The sequence below is a fragment of the Haemorhous mexicanus genome, chromosome 13 (genome assembly GCF_027477595.1).
Source record: "Haemorhous mexicanus isolate bHaeMex1 chromosome 13, bHaeMex1.pri, whole genome shotgun sequence".
Classification (NCBI taxonomy): domain Eukaryota; kingdom Metazoa; phylum Chordata; class Aves; order Passeriformes; family Fringillidae; genus Haemorhous; species Haemorhous mexicanus.
Window position 1 is genome coordinate 1,855,684 of NC_082353.1, and position 15,996 is coordinate 1,871,679.

General features: G+C 51.5%; 1 protein-coding gene across 1 annotated transcript; it reads left to right on the top strand.

The window, feature by feature from the left end:
• The first annotated feature begins 7,351 nt into the window (after positions 1-7,351).
• LOC132333367 (zinc finger protein 239-like) lies at positions 7,352-7,762 on the top strand. The gene has a single exon (XM_059858399.1). It carries the CDS (start codon positions 7,352-7,354, stop codon positions 7,760-7,762), a length of 411 nt encoding a protein of 136 aa, XP_059714382.1.
• Positions 7,763-15,996: the final 8,234 nt, after the last annotated feature.

Below are 15,996 nucleotides of genomic sequence, written 5' to 3' on the forward strand. Positions count from 1 at the left end.
AAAAATGTCTGGGAGTGTCTGTGAAATGGGCATCGTCAACCTGTCTGCTCGAGCGTTCCCTTCCGCTAGAAATCCCGGAAGCGTTGTGTGAGCCCTGATGTGAGTGATGAAGTATTTGTGTTCCCTGCTCTCTAGCAATGTTTTCATGCTTGCTAAGTATGAATATAAAACTTCATTGTTGGCTTCTTTCAAAAGCAAACCCTCCAATCGCCTGACCACACCGGCAACATATGCGGAATCTGTGATCAAGTTGAGAGGTTGCTTGAACAACTGAAACGCTCGAACAACTGCTGCCAATTCCGCAATTTGTGGAGAGCCCTGAACCATCTTCACATTTGAGTCCCAGTCCCCTGTCTCTGAGTTCATCCATGTGATTACTGACTTGTGTGTCTTTCCTGAGCCGTCTGTGAACACCGTGATCCCATCCAGAGGTTCTTCGCTTATTCTTGGCTTCGCTCTGTAGCATATTTGTGACTGCAACACCCTGTGTTGTGGGAAATGAATTGTGCAAATCCCCGGAAAGGCTAACAATGCAATTAACAAATCTTTTGATTTCTGAATCGCCCACTTGAAGTAGTCTTTCTTCAGAGGTAGATGAATGATTGAAAATTCCCTTCCTGCCATTGTCAGCAACCTTGTTCTTCCCTTCATGATGATCTGTGCTGCCATTTCCAAGTCTGTAAGGATTGTTTTTGAAGGCCTGTGAGGTAGAAAAATCCATTCTATGATTATCAAAGAGTCTTTCTGCGATGGATCCCATTGGAAGATTAAACCATGGAACTGTGTCTCCTTTCCCAGCACTGCTAACTCAAAAGGGAACGATTCAACGAATCGATGCGCTTGTCTCTTCTGAATGGCATCTGTGATTTTCTCCAACTCCCTTTTTGCTTCTCGTGTGAGTGTCCTGGGAGATCGAATGTCTGTGTCTCCTCTCAGGAGACCGAGCAAAGCTGGGATGTCGCTGTTCGTGATTCCTAGAATCGGTCTCATCCAGTTGATTTCTCCTAGAAGTTGTTGTAAATCGTGTAAATTGTTGACTCTCGTGCTGACCTCCATTTTCTGGGGTCTTACCATTCTCTCTGAGATCTTCCACCCTAGATACTTCCAAGGTGCGACCTCTTGGATCTTCGAAACACTAATTTCAAGACCTGCCTTCTGCACTTCTGCAATCACGCACTCACGAGCCTTTTGCAGCTCCTGTTGTGTTGACGCTGCAATGAGCAAATCATCCATATAATGAATGATCTTCACCTTTGGGAATTTCTTCCGTGCCAGTGACAAAGCTCGTGCCACATACCATTGACAGATTGTTGGCGAGTTCTTCAGGCCCTGTGGAAGTACCACCCAATGGTATCGTTGCAGAGGTGCTTCCTTGTTGACACTTGGAACAGAAAAGGCAAGTCTCTTTGCGTCATCTGGATGGAGCGGAATGCTGAAGAAGCAGTCCTTGAGGTCAATGACCACAAGTGGCCAATCTCTGGGAATCATCGAAACTGATGGAAGTCCCAATTGGAGAGGTCCCATGTCCTCGATGACCTCATTGATCTTCCTGAGATCATGCAACAGCCTCCATTTTCCTGAGAATTTCTTTCTGATGACGAACACTGGAGAATTCCAAGGGCTGTCTGTTGGCTTGATGTGTCCCTTCTGCAATTGTTCTTGGACCAGGTTTCTCAGCGCACTCAACTTTTCTCGCCCAAGAGGCCACTGATCCACCCAAACTGGATCATCTGTTCTCCATGTCAGTTTCAGTGTGGTGAGTGCCGTAGTGACCCCGACTAAAAATCCACTTCGATCTTTGTGCCCCATTGTGCCAAAAGATCTCTTCCCCAAACGGTGATTGGCTTTTGCACAACAAAAGGATGAATGATCGCCGTCTTGTCTCCTGGTCCGGTGACAACGATGGAATTTTCACTTTGCAGACAAAGAGAAGCTCCCCCTATGCCTGAGAGAGTTCCCAAGGGTGCAATTAAGCTACAATCACGGGGCCAAAAGATGTAGGATATTACTGTGACATCTGCCCCGGTGTCCAACATTCCTCTGACCTCTATCGTTCTGTCTCCACAAGTCAGTTGACAAGTGAGCGTGGGTCGATCTCAACCTCTGTGCTTTATACATGTAGCATGTATCTCAACATGTTCCTTCAGTGGAAACCCTTCCTCGTCGAAAATCAACATGACCTGTTTGATGGCGTGTGGTGGCAAGGCGAAAGCCCTTGCGACTTGGGTGTTTTCCTCCACGATCAATGGTGGACGGAGAGCTTTTGCCAAAACTGTCAGTTCCGTGTTTTTGTCTGCTGAGACAACAGACGGATAAACAATGAGTCCTAGGGTACTACTTCTGTCCAACCCCACTATCAAAAAATCTTGCTTCTTGTGTGAATCCCCGCAGATACCTGTGGGTATCTCTGCGTGACTCTCGTCCAAGAAACACACTAATTTGGAAGCTGAAATGTGCACTGTGCCCCTGGTGGGAGGAGGTCTGGGTCGCTGGGGAATCGGCTGAGGACTTTGCTGAGTGCATCTGCCTGGCGTTCTCCGATGATTACCCTGTCTGCTCTTGGGCCATCTCCATCACTTGTGTCGTAGCGCGCTGGCGATTCTCCGTGCTGCTCCTCACGTTTCCCGGACGCGGTAGAGGATTCCCGTCCACGTCCATCTGGGAGTAACATTCATTCGCAGCATGTCTTCCTTTTCTGCACCGTGCGCAGATTGGTTTTTGCAGCTTTGGTGCCTGCACTTCTATGTTTGCTTGTGGACAATTCTTCCTCATGTGCCCAAATGCTCCACACCTGTAACACTGTCCTCCCAATGGGTTGTTCTTCTTGATGGCTGCATGAATTTCGCTCATTATTTCGCTCTTCTGTTTTTGGAGCATCTTTTCCAGCGTCTTCTCCTCTGACTGTTTTGCTAGATGTCCTTCCACCTGTCTCTTTATCTGTTCTTCCCACTCTCCTTTCAACTCGTCCCTCACGATCGACGCAAGATGCTGAGGCGTTCCCACTTTGCTGCAGGCCTCCACCATCTCTGCCAAGGATGGCCGTCCTGGCATTGCTGAGATGACCCGTTGGCAATCCGGGTTGGCACCACTGTAGGCTAAACTTTCCATGACTGGCTGCTTTACCTGTTCATCTACCACCTGTCGATCGACAGCTTGTGAGAGTCGATCTATATATGATGAAAATGATTCTGTGGGACCTTGCTTGATGGATGCGAATGGGGTATCTGGAACTCCTGCTGGTGGAATCTGCAGGATTGCTCTTCGCGCCGCTTCTTTGATGTCATTCAGCACTTGCCTCGGAAGTCGTGCTGCTTGTTCCGCTGGATTGTCATTTGGAGGATCCCCTGCCAACTGTGCTACAGTGAGGTTCGCATTTGGTCCACCTTGATAATTGTTCCTCAATCCTTAGAGATATCGTAGCTATCTTCTGTCCCAGATGAGATTCTCTGTGTCCGTGAGGATAATTGACACAAGGCTTCGGATGTCATATGGTGTAAATTCATAATTGTCGAATGTCCCCTTCAGCAGTTGTTTGAAGTACCGTGAATTCAACCCATTGCTTTGAATGGCCTTTGCTAAATCTTTGACCACGTCGTGACCCAGCCTTTCCCACCTTGGGTTCTGTCCCTGTGCATCATACGTCACTGGCATTGTCAGATCTCCTGATCCTGTTAACAAACCCTTCTCCTTGGACAACTTCTTTCTGATGTTTTTCCAATCTATTGGCCTCTTCGGTTGCTCTTCTTCTTCCTCTGGAAATTCCTCTTCTGGTAGTTCTGATGGCAACAGGTTGCACAGTGGAACCCTGGAAGTCGTCGGTGATTCCTCGGTCCACATCCTTCGACTTGAGGTTTTTGGCCTCGCTCCCAAATCCAGAAAAGGAATTTCAAATTCTCGTGACTTCTTCTTCTTTTTCTTCACTGTATCAAATGAATGCAGAAAGCTTTTTGCTGCTTCTGCCATTGTAAACATCCATGCTGGGGTTCCCTCTGAAGCTGTAATTTGTATCATGTCTTCTCCTTCTTCTTCTTCTTCTTCTTCTTCTTCCGCTTCTGATGATGTGTCTTCAAATCCTTGAAGCTCCAAAGTTGACGGAAAATCTCTTTGCTGTGTTGCTTTTTCCTTCTTTGTTGCTGTTTTCTTTTTGTATGTTGTTGGGAAAAACTGCTGCATTGTTATTGTTTTGCCACGAGACGGCGCTGTGGCGCGACCGACCGGGTCTGGCATGCCCTGCACTGTGGTCTTCCCGCCACTAGGTGGCGCTGTGGTCCGCCTGGACGATCGTGATGGCGTCCCAGACTCGATCGACTCTTCAGCCCCTTCGGCTGAATGCAGCGTTTCTGATTTTTGGAACCGAGCTCGCACGGGTTTTGAATGAGCCAACAATGAAGCCTGAACACATGAACGTCCCTCAGGAATGGGAGAGGTTTGAACCGCAGGGATTGGGATCGGGGAAGCCGGAACCGGAGAGAGGGTGGAGCCCCGGGATATGGAACCCCAAGCACGGCCCCTCCTCGCCCGCAACGTCACAGGGGATCGGGCTCGCCCCCGACCGCGCTCCTTCCGCACTCTCTGCGCATGCGCAGGTTCGGGAATGCCCCCTGTCTCCCCTGAACTGACGTCACTGTCTCCGTCCCGCTCCGCCTCTGATGACTCCTCCCCTATGTCTGTCCCTGACTCTCTCTCCTCCTCCTCTGACGCTGTATTCACGCCCGCTGCCCGCGCGTGCAACCCCTGCCCCACCTGTGCCTGCATGTGCCCTGCAATTTGGGCAGACCGCCGCGGCTCGACTTCCGGGTCCTGCATCATCACGCGTCTCCTACGTCTACCTACGGGTGCTGCTTGGAACTCTGCAGCTGCTCCCAGCCCATTGCCCGCGTCTGACGTGGACGCTGTATTTTGAGAGCCCTTCCCGGACGTCCCGTGGGTCTCGCCCTGCACGCGCGTCTTTGGCACTGCGCCAGCTGAGGCTGCCGCTGTCGGCGTTTCGCTCGCAAACCCTGCGCCGAAACTCGCGTCCCCCACTGCCTCCGCGCTCCCCCAGCCACTCGCCACCGCCGCGCAGCCACGTTCGCCGCAAGAGAGCAATCCCTCCTCCCCCTCTGGTCCCCGTTCGCCCCCCCTTTCCGACTTGGACGCTTTTCCCGTCCCTTTCCCCTGTTGTTTTCGCGAACTGGGAAGGTTTGCCCCTACAGGGCGTTCTTGCCCCTCTGGTTCGCTAGATGAAAATCCTAATTCATCTGGGGTAAGGACCGTATTTGCGTCCGAATCGGAACCCGAACTCCCCGCTGTTTCTGGGGTTTCAGGGCGTTTTGGAGGCCGCCTGGACTTTCGGGGTAGTGGAACTGGAGGCAGCAAAATTGTTTCCCGCTCCCTCTCATCGGGAGCTACTTCGCCAGGGCCGGTTGGGACCAGAGGCAATCTCTGCTTTGAGCTTTGCTCTCCTCCTCCCGCCCCTGTGGGATTCACAATTAATGATCTCTTGGCCCTACTCCGGGATCTTGCTGTAATTGCCTCTAACATGGTCCTTGCTGGAGACAGCAATTTCAAGGCCTTCTCATCACCTTTTGTGGCCAAAAGATATACGTGTCTATTAACTTCTTGCCAGAAACCCGTTTCGAATAACACACGGGTTTCCAAATGTGGATAATTAAGTCTCACCCACATAAATAAATCTTTGAGCGCTCTCTTAGGAATTCCCTTTGTGTTTGCCTCTGCCACACTTTGTAAGGCGGACAGAACCTCTATTTGTTCCTGGGAGTATGTTTTCCCCATGTTCTTCATTTCTGACCTTCTTACCGAATTCACGTCGTCAGAGCAGTCCGAAGGCTCCCGGTCAATGTCCAGCAGGTCACAGGAGATAGGGTCGGAGGCGCCTTTCCAATCCCGGTCCGGGCTGTTCTGGTACGATTTTTCATCGGCAGAGGTAGAGTGCGATGTCCTTTTTGGCTGCTGCTTCTTCGGATCCCTCTGTCTGTTTTCCCAAGGAGTTATCAGTGGTCTCCTGGGAACCCGTCCAACTCAGGGAGCTGTCCGCCGGCGAGACTGCTTGCTTAACCGCAGTCCTCGATGGCCTTGCAGCACTGCCCTTGCAGCCCAGCTCCATGGCCCACCTTTGTGGCCCACCTCTGTGACCCGACCTTCGTGGCCCACCTCGTGGCCCACCCAGGGACGCCAGGTATGGGGTCGGCTGTCTGTCTCTGCCCCCACACACGCTCAGGATGGTTCTTGCACGCTGGGCTTCAAAGGATGAGACTGGATGCTAGGTTTTTTTAGTCTTCAGAATTATTATCTCTTATCTATAAAGTTCTTTCTCTGCCCGAAGGATCTGACCAGCACGGCAGCCAAAGCCACTCTGCCCACCCCCAAGGCGGCCGCATCTTTTATAACAAAAACTACGTGTATCATATTTACCTTTTGTCCCCAATACCTATCATCTTCGTCACTAACTACACTCTCATCCCAGACCAATCCCCAAATGCCAACACCACTCCAGAAGATGGAAGACAGGAAGAAGAAAGAAGAGCCTGGTGGCACGCCCTGATTCCTCCATCTTGTCTCTACAACCCCCTCTGTACCAAAACCCCAAAATTTATGATTCACCCTATAATGATATCTTCCCTTCACCATTTACACCCGAGTGATTCTCACAGGTTCCATTTCCTCATACATCGGTGGCACATCTCTAGATGGATCAAAATCAAGCCACCAAGTGCTTTTGGTAACATTCCAGGACTCCCGAGCCCCCCAAGGGTTCTCTCGGTAGCTCTGGACATCAGGAGTGATGTGCTGAGCTCCCACAGAACCCCCTAACCCAATGTGCTCATACAATGTATTTTTCCTCAAACCAGGATTTCTCTTTCCCAAACCTTGGCTGGATAGAGAAGGAGGCTGTGAAGAAGAGGAGGCTGACCTGGGACACCCAGGCAGGTGAGGAGGAAGTCACTGCCCCTTTCCCCCTCTTTCCTGCTATATCTCCCAGCCCAGCATGGCCCCTGGCTTCAGGACAATCCTGCTGCCGATGCTGTCCTGCCAGGGATCCATTGGGAGGATCTCCTTCCCCTTCCCTCTGGCATGGAGGCAAATGCTATCCTCTCCTTGTCCTTCCTTCCTTCCTTCCCCAGACAAGGAACTGAGGATGGAGACCAGGGAAGAGAAATCCCCATCGTATAATCTCATGGATAAAGCTATTTTGAGTGACTCCACAGGACAAGAATCCAAGAGGGATCTCCCTGGAGATCCTGCAGGAGGAGGCGCTGCAAACCCAGCCCAGGGTGCTCTGAGGAGGAAAGAGCACCTCTGTGCCAGGAAGGTGGACAGAGCTTCAGCCAGAGCTTGGAGCTGGGGGCCCATGAGCAGCTTGAAGTGTGGGAAGAGCTTCAGGGAGAGCAACAAGCTGATCTGCCACCAGATGATCCACTTTGGGGAATGGCCCTATGAGTGTGGCAAGCGTGGCAAGGGCTTCAGGTTCAGCTCTGTCCTCGTCATCCACCAATGCATCCACTCTTGGGAGAGGCCCTACCAGTGTCCTGAGTGTCTGAAGAGGTTTCAGAGCAGCTCCCATCTCCTCCTGCACCAGTGGATTCACACTGAGGAAAGGCTCTTCTGCTGCCCTGACTGTGGGAAGGGCTTCAAGCACAACTGCGACCTCGTCAGACACCAGCGCATCCACACCGGGGAGAGGCCCTACGAGTGCTCCAAGTGTGGGAAGAGCTTCACCCAGAGTTCTCACTTGAACAAACACCAATGCCGGCACCAGTAAGGGAAGCCCTGTGAATGACACAACTGAAGGAGAAGCTTCGTGCTGCCCTTGTTGCCCGATCCGAGTAGAAAGACACAAAACAACAAAGTTGTTTTATGCGGTGCTTTATTGAGGGCCCTGGGGACCTGAGGACTACCATCCAAAGTCACAGCCCCAATTTGCCACAGAATTTACAGGGTTTATATATCTTTCTTAACATGATTGCTTCATTTACTCCATGTGCATTGCTAAGCATCTTTAATCAACGTCATGATACACCCAACATCTCCCTGCATGCTTTTAGAGATAGCATACAGAGATTTATTAGGTACACCATGACATCCGTTACTCAGCCAAAAGGTGCATTCCATAAGATAAGGTTTAGTACATTCTCTAGATAATACATCCTCCGATCTACCTGGCACTAAAGCACTAAAGTTCACTTGAAGTTTACCGGGCCTATAGGGCCTTAGCATAACTACTGCTACTCATGCTAACTTTATATTGTTTCACTAATCTAGGCATCTATTAACTAGAATATAATTTTCAATCATTTCTGCAACACCCTGACTGTGGGAAGGGCTTCAAGCACAACTGCGACCTCGTCAGACACCAGCGCATCCACACCGGGGAGAGGCCCTACGAGTGCTCCAAGTGTGGGAAGAGCTTCACCCAGAGTTCTCACTTGAACAAACACCAATGCCGGCACCAGTAAGGGAAGCCCTGTGAATGACACAACTGAAGGAGAAGCTTCGTGCACTGCTCCAGCTTCATCCCCCATTGGAGGACCCATGTTGGGAAGAGCTCTGGTTATCCATGTTCCCTGTGATCCATGCTGGGAAGACACCTGTTCCTTTTCTTGCCCCTTCCAATGACATGGTGGGAGATGGAAGAACATGAGGATCTGGCTATGGCTGTGTCATTACAGTCACTCCCACCTCAGGTCATTGCCAGGGGCAGGAAAGGGACTCTCTCTCTCCCTGAGAAGAAGGGTGTCCTTTCCAGGCAGAAGGAAATATGTGGCCAGGAAGAGTCAGTCGGTGGTGATGTAGTTTTCCCTGTAAATAGCTTTTCTTATCCCTTCTGTTATCAATATTATTTCTGTTTCTGTTTGTTCTTTATCTCGTTGCTGTTCCCAGTACATTGTTCTTATCCCAGCCTGGGTGCTTTGCCTTTTGTGCTTTCCATGGGAGGCAGGAGGGCAGCGAGCGGCAGCGCAGTTTTAGCAGGAGCAGGCATTTGAGGAATCCCATTCCTAAAGGCCGGTAGGTGGAAATCAAGAACCCCAGCTGGTCCCAGCCCTGGTGGCCATGGCAACAGCCTTGGGAGTAGGTCCCTGGCTGGGGCTGTGGGAACCTCTTCACTCTGGTGCCCAGGGACAGGACTGGAGGGAACAGCTTCAGCTGAGTTGGGGCAGGCTTAGGTTAGATGTCAGGAAAAGGTTTTTCCCCAGAGGCTGCTGGGGCCCTGCCCAGGCTCCCCAGGGAATGGTCCCAGCTCCAGGGCTCTCTGAGCTCCAGCAGCATTTAGACAGTGCTGCCAGGCCCAGGCTGGCATTGTTGGGGTGTCCTGTGCAGGGCCAGCAGTTGGACTCGAGGATCCTGATGGGTCCCTCCCAACTCAGCCAATTCTGGGATCCCATGACCCTGGAAATGGGACTGCATATGGTTGCCATGGCAACAGCCTCTGGCTCCACCCTGGCATGGCATCTCCATGGAGCTGCCAAGGGACTGACCATAGCAACAGGGAGCTGGTGATTATTGCCATGGAAACTGACCATAGCCACATGGGGGCTGGTGATTGTTGCCATGGAAACTGACCATAGCAACAGAGCACTGGTGATGGTTGCCATGGAAACTGACCCTAGCTACAGGGGCCTGGTGATGGTTCCCATGGAATGGTGATGGTTGCCTGTGGCACTGCTGCCATTCTGTGCTGCTGGGGAACTCAGGGCTCTGGCTGAGCAGCAAAGGTGACCCTGAGCCAGGAGCTTTCCTTGCCTGCCGCAAAGCCTTGGCACACAAAGCCCTTCTCTAGGCTGTGCCCTGCGCCAGCAGGGATTGTGCCAGTGGAGCTGACCCGAAATTTCTTCTCCCAGGCAGCTTTAGGACACAAAACATGGAGAAACCAGAGGCCACTCTCAGCTTTGTGCAGTCCTCCAGAAGAATCCTGTGTGTGAAGCAGCCTTAGAACAGGGCTTAGTGTCAGGAGAGGGGAACTCAAAGCCCTTTTCTCCCCTGAGGGGTGAGGCTCTGCATTTCCAATGGCCCTGCAGCTGCCAAAGGGGCCTTTTTTGGCTCAGATGAGAACAATTCTGCTGAGAGCCTGTCCTAAACCTGCTTTTCCTGCAAATGTGCCCAATGAATTCTCATTTTTACAGCCCCAGGTCTTGTGTGAGTCCAGGTGTGACAACTGAAGGATGGAAAAGCTCTACTGGGGGGGAGTTCTCTTTTTCTTGATTTTTTTTTTGGGCTTGGTTTTTTTTTTTTTTTTTTTTTTTTGGTTAGTTGGTTTGGCTTGGTTTGGCTTGGTTTGGTTTTTTATTCTCTGTTCTGCTTGGGTTGATTTGTTGCGGTGTTGTTTTGGTTTGTTTGGTTGGTTAGGGTGCTGGGATTTCTTTTGTTTTGTTGGGCAGGCTTTTGTTGGTTTTTTGTTGGGTTTTTTTAATTATTATTATTTGTTTTTTATGGTTTGGGGGTTTTTAAAATTATCTCTTTCTAGAAGCTCTGGGCAGAGCTCTGTAACTGTCTGACACTTTTCTGTGGCACTGTGCTGGTGGCTAGAGCGACTTTCCTCGAGCTGTCTGCACAGGAATCCGCATCAGTCCTGGCTGGGGTGGTCAGTGGCCAGTCAGTTCCATGGAGTGGACACAGCTCTGGACGCTTCCCTTGGAGCATCTCCAGGGAGGCAACACTGGGGCTGTCACTGCTGGGGTGTCACAGACAGGGGAACGCTGGGGCTGTCACACTCCTGCCTTGTCCCCAACAGCTGTGCCAGCATCTCAAGGGTACACAAAGCTTGAGCCAAAGGGTGAGAACTGCAGAAGGGGCCAAGCTGGGAGAGACGCATTGGGATCATAAATTCACAACATCACAGAATTACTGGATTGGAAGAGACCTTCAAGATCATTGAGTCCCACCCATGCCCTAATACCTCAACTAAACCATGACACCGAGTGCCATGTCCAGCCCTTTTTTAAACACATCAGAGATGGTGACTCCATTACCTCCCCTGGCAAACCAAACCAGTACTTTATCACACTTTCCGTAAAAACCCTTTTTCTTAATATCCAACCTATATTTCCCTTGGCGCAGCTTAAGATTGTGTTCTCTGGATCTGTCAGCTGCTGCCTGGAGAAAGAGACTGATGCCCACCTGACTACAACCTCCTTTCAAGAAGTTATAGAGAGTGGTAAGGTCACTTCTGAGTCTCCTTTTCTCCAGGCCAAACAACTCCAGCTTCCTCAGCTGTTCCTCACAGGATTTGTGTTCCAGACTCCTCACCAGCCTTGCTGCCCTTCTCTGGACACACTCGAGGTCCTCAGTGTCCCTCCTAAATTGGGGTGTTCAGAACTGGACACAGCACACAAGGTATGGTGCCTGTACAGGGGAAGAATGCCAAGTACACCAGAGCCAAGTACAGGTGGAGAATGATCTCCCTGGTCCTGCTGGCCACACCATTCCTGATTCAGGCCAGGAGCCCTTGGCCCTTTTCGTCACCAGGGCACACTGCTGGCTCATGTTCAGCCGGCTGTCAACCAGTACCCCCAGGTCTCTTTCTGCCTGGGCACTGTCCAGCCACACCGTCCCCAGCCTATAGTGCTGCAGGGGGTTATTGTGGCCAAAATGCAGGACTCAGCACTTGGACTTAATTAACTTCATCTCATTGGACTCTGCCCATCCCTCCAACCCTTCCAGGTCTCCCTGTAAAGCCCTCCTACCTTCCAGCAGATGGACACACGCTCTCTGCTTAGTGTCATCTGCAGATTTACTAATGAAAGACTCCCATGTGGTCAATAAAAATTTTGAACAGAGCTGGCCTCAGCACAGAGCCCTGAGGGACACCCCTGGTGCCTGGCTGCCAGCTGGATGCAGCACCGCTCACCACCACTCTCTGGACCGGCCATCCCACCAGTTCTGAACCCAGCAAAGAGTGCTCCTGTCCAAGCTGTGGGCTGAAGCTTTTCCAGGAGTATGCTGTGGGAGACAGTATCAAAGGCCTTGCTGGAGTCCAAATAGACACATCCACAGCCTTTCCTGCATCCACCGGGAGTGTCTCCTGGTCATAAAAGGAGACCAGGTTGGTCAAACACAACCTACCCCTCCTAAACCCCTGCTGGCAGGCTCTGATACCTTGGCCAAGTGCTGGGTGATGACACTCAGGATAAACTGTTCCATTACCTTGCTGGGTACTGAGGTCAGCCTGACTGGCCTGTAATTACCAGGATCCTCCTTCCCACCCTTGCTGTGCGTGGGCATCACATTGGCCAGCTTCCAGTCATCTGGAACCTCACCAGTGAGCCAGGACTGTTGGTAAATGACAGAGAGTGGCTTGGCAAGCTCATCTGCCAGCTCCCTCATCACCCTGGGGTGGATCCCATCTGGTCCCAGGGATTTATGAATATCCAAGGGGCTCAGCAGTTCTCTGACTGCCTCCTCCTGGATAACAGGGGGCCCATTATGCTCCCTGATACTCCTCTGTGATGCCATAGCTGCTCAATGACCTCACACAATAAACTCTGGGATGTCACAGCCCAATCTGTGATTTCACACAATGCAGTCTGTGCTGTCACACAGCCCCTTTCTGACATCACAGCTGCTCTGTGCCTCTATGACACAGCCACAGAGGGGCCACTGTGACACAGCCCCCTCTGGACATCTCACAGCTCCTGCCAGTTCTGAGCCCCTGTGAGCTCTGTCTGTGCCCTGCTCGTGTCCCTGAGGTGCCCTGGCAGTGCCCCAGCCCTGCTGGGCTGTGTACAGGAGCTGCTCCTGGCCAGAGCTGTCTCTCTGCAGTGCTGCCCTTGTCAGGAGCTGCCTCTGGGCCAGGAGCCCAGCCCAGCTCAGCAGCACAGACACAGCACAAGGACTTTAATGACCCTCTGGGGCTTTGGTGCTGTTTGCATCAGACTCAGTCCCTCAGAGCGTGCTCAAAGAACTTCTCAAGAACTCAAAGTCAGATTCAAAGCCCAAACTTTTATTTTCTCACTGAGGAACACAACTCATGTGAAAGAGTCCCCGGGTTCCAGTTGGAGCAGAACACTGGAGACAGTGATGACAGGCGGAGACAAACAAGGTCTCTGGTGCTGAGCAAACCTGGTTGTGTTTCTGGAATGCAAAGGGCCAAGGCCTGAGCCCCAGCCCCTGGCAAGGCAGATCCTGTCCCTACCTCCTTGCTCAGGGCTCTTCCCGGGATGGGCATTGGCAAGTGGGGATGTGTGATGCCAAGGGCAGGGGCATGGGGTGGCCCCTGCCAGGCTGCTGAGCAGGGACAAGAAGGCAATGGGACCCCAGGCCTGCAAGGGTCACTTGTCCCCTCCTGGCTCAGGCCCAGGGCCAGCAGCCATGGCCAAAGTACTGCACAAGTTGGCTCTGTCAGGGCCTTGCAGCTGCTGCCCATCCCTGTGCCCTCTCCAGCCCAGGCTGTGCTACGGTGTCCCTGCCCTGCGCTTCTGTCCCTGCAGGCTGTGCTCATCCCCCAGCTGTCCCACCTGGCTGGCCCCTTCCTTTGCTGACAGCTCTGCCTGCCCACACAAAGCCTTGGGCTGCTCCAGGCTCCTTCTGGGGATATTTTGCCCCACAGCCCTGCCCTGGCAGAGGAATTCCTTTCTCCTCATGTCCAGTCTGGACCTCCCCAGCTGCCCTTATGCTGCATTCCGCTGCAGCGAGGGGCACAACAACCCCCCCCGACCTTGGAGTCTCAGACCTCAGGCAGCCACCGACGACCAACATGGAAAGGAAGGCAACAGGATTGGTCCTGGCTTAGCAAAACCTCAGATCCTTTACTTTTCCAGGGAGCAAGACAAGAAAAGAGGGGGTAACATCATGGGTTCTACATGACAGAGTAGGGGTGGTGTTTAGGGTCAGGATCCAATAGCAGGAGGAGCAGGGGACTGCAAAGGAGTAGATCGAGGAGGACAACCAATGGAAAAACTAAGGCGGGGACACTGCAGTAGAATTTAAACCAATGAGGGCACAGAAAAGGAAGAACATTCTGGGGCCATTCCTATTTTCACCACATGGGGTGGGGTGTCTTTTCCCGTGTGTGCAGGAGCACGCCCCACAGGGTGGAGGAGTGGAATCTTCGTTCAGTCAAGCCCCTCACCCGATGCTCTCTGTCTGGGTAGAATCCCTGCCTCCTGGGGCAGGGGCACTCCACACCCTCGGTGCCATTCTTTCTTTCTCTTGCTGTTTCATACAATGAAGAAAAACTCCAGCACCTCTGGAACCACCCTTCAGTCCTTCTCAGTCTACTCCCATCCTCAGTCGGCACACAACTGAGCCCAGAGCCATCAGCCTCTACATCCTGGTTATGTGATGAGGCCTTCCAACCCCATCTTGGGAGATTTTTGGGTCCTCAACATGGTCTTTGAAAATGGAAACAGTGGTCAAAGTTATTTTCTCACAGATCTTGAAGTGACAGAACAAGGGTCAATATCTTTGTTACAGATGAGTAATGCGATGGTTGACACTCACAAGTAAGGGGCAAATATTAAGGATATGTTAAGTTTTGTAGATGTATAGTTACGTTTCCCCTCCCCCTTGCATTGTTATCACAGGGGGGCCTCAGTAGTTGGGGCTCTTGGGAGGGTCAGCTTGTAACTATGGCAGCACCTGATCTCCAATCAAGGTGTAAGAAAGTGATCTGCACCACTGGACAGTGAAGAAGGAGTTGATTGACAAGACTTTGGAAGGGGCTAGAAGTATAAAGGGTGGAACATCCACTTTGTAAATGAGCATATGGTGATTGAATCCTTTGCCCCGGCGCAGCATTTTTTCCTTGTTATAACTACATATTATAATATTGGCTTTTCACAAATATTAAGATGGATGCTGTATGTATAATGTTAAAGTAATATTGCTATATAGTTTTTTATTTCTGTTGTTAACTAGACTGAGACATAGTAGTGAAATAGCTGATATAGTATGCTGTGTTAAACTGTGTCATGGTCTGAGCCTGGCGAAATGCCAGTGCTTCCATGAGAAAACCTCTTTTCCTGGTATCTGCTGTGAGATGTGATCAGAGACAGAGCAGAGCAGGCTCTAACTTATGACTGAAAGGAAAAAACTTTATTAACATAAAACTGCAGGGAAAAAACACACAGAACACAGGATGAAAACCTTCCAAATTTCCTCCTCCTCACCCCACCAAATTTCCTAATTCCGTTACCACCTTTTGGATAATCAATTCTCAGTTCTTCGAGAAGAGAGGAGTCCCTCTTGCACCACAGACTTCACCCAGGAAACAGTCGAAACTTCTCGTGTTTCTGTGTCACGTGTGGCACCGCCCGGAGAACATTTTTGCCATCGTGACCTCTTCCTTCCATGTCCAGTGCTCTCACCACTGCACATGGACCAGAGCTGCTTCTAGGGTTTTTCCCTTTAAGGATGCTTTGTCCAGTTCCAAAAAAAGAGCACAGTCCCTCTCCCTTTGGGACACCTGTCCCCCCCATGTTTCACCCCCTGGGGCTGAGGGGTCTCTCGAACAGATATCATCTTCCTCTTCTTCTTCATCGAAGACAGAGGGCACCACCACCACCCTCCTCACCCGTCATCTCTGTTCACACACCTTCAAATCACCGCACTCTCCTGGCTCTGAGCCATTGCCTCCCCCTAGATGCAATCTCTGTGTCACAGGAACTCAAGGGTTCTGTCCATAGCTATCCAAGAAAAGTCCAGCCAAAAGCCACTCCATCATCTCCTCCCACCTAGAATTCTTCTCAACTTCTCTCAATCTCACCAACTCCAGGAGGAATCAGCATTTGCAAGGTTTCCATCGTCCCAAGAAGGGTTAAAAGTCCCAGGCTCTGCCGGTTTGGTTCATGAACTCCCACGGCTGGCTGCCCTGCTGGGCACCCCCCCCTTCTCTTTCACTCCAGCCGCGCTATCACAGGCACAGTCTGCTCTCTCTCTCTCCCTCCAGGGGGGGAATGGGGGATGACTGCCCGAAGCCCTCGCAGTGCTACTCCACCCTTCGACCCAGGCCTGGCCTACCTCCCTCCGGCCACATGGCTCCCCTCCCCCCTGCCCAGCTCG

Excerpts from the sequence above, each read along its gene's own strand:
- LOC132333367 (XM_059858399.1), top strand. The coding sequence starts at position 7,352 with ATGAGCAGCTTGAAGTGTGGGAAGAGCTTCAGGGAGAGCAACAAGCTG.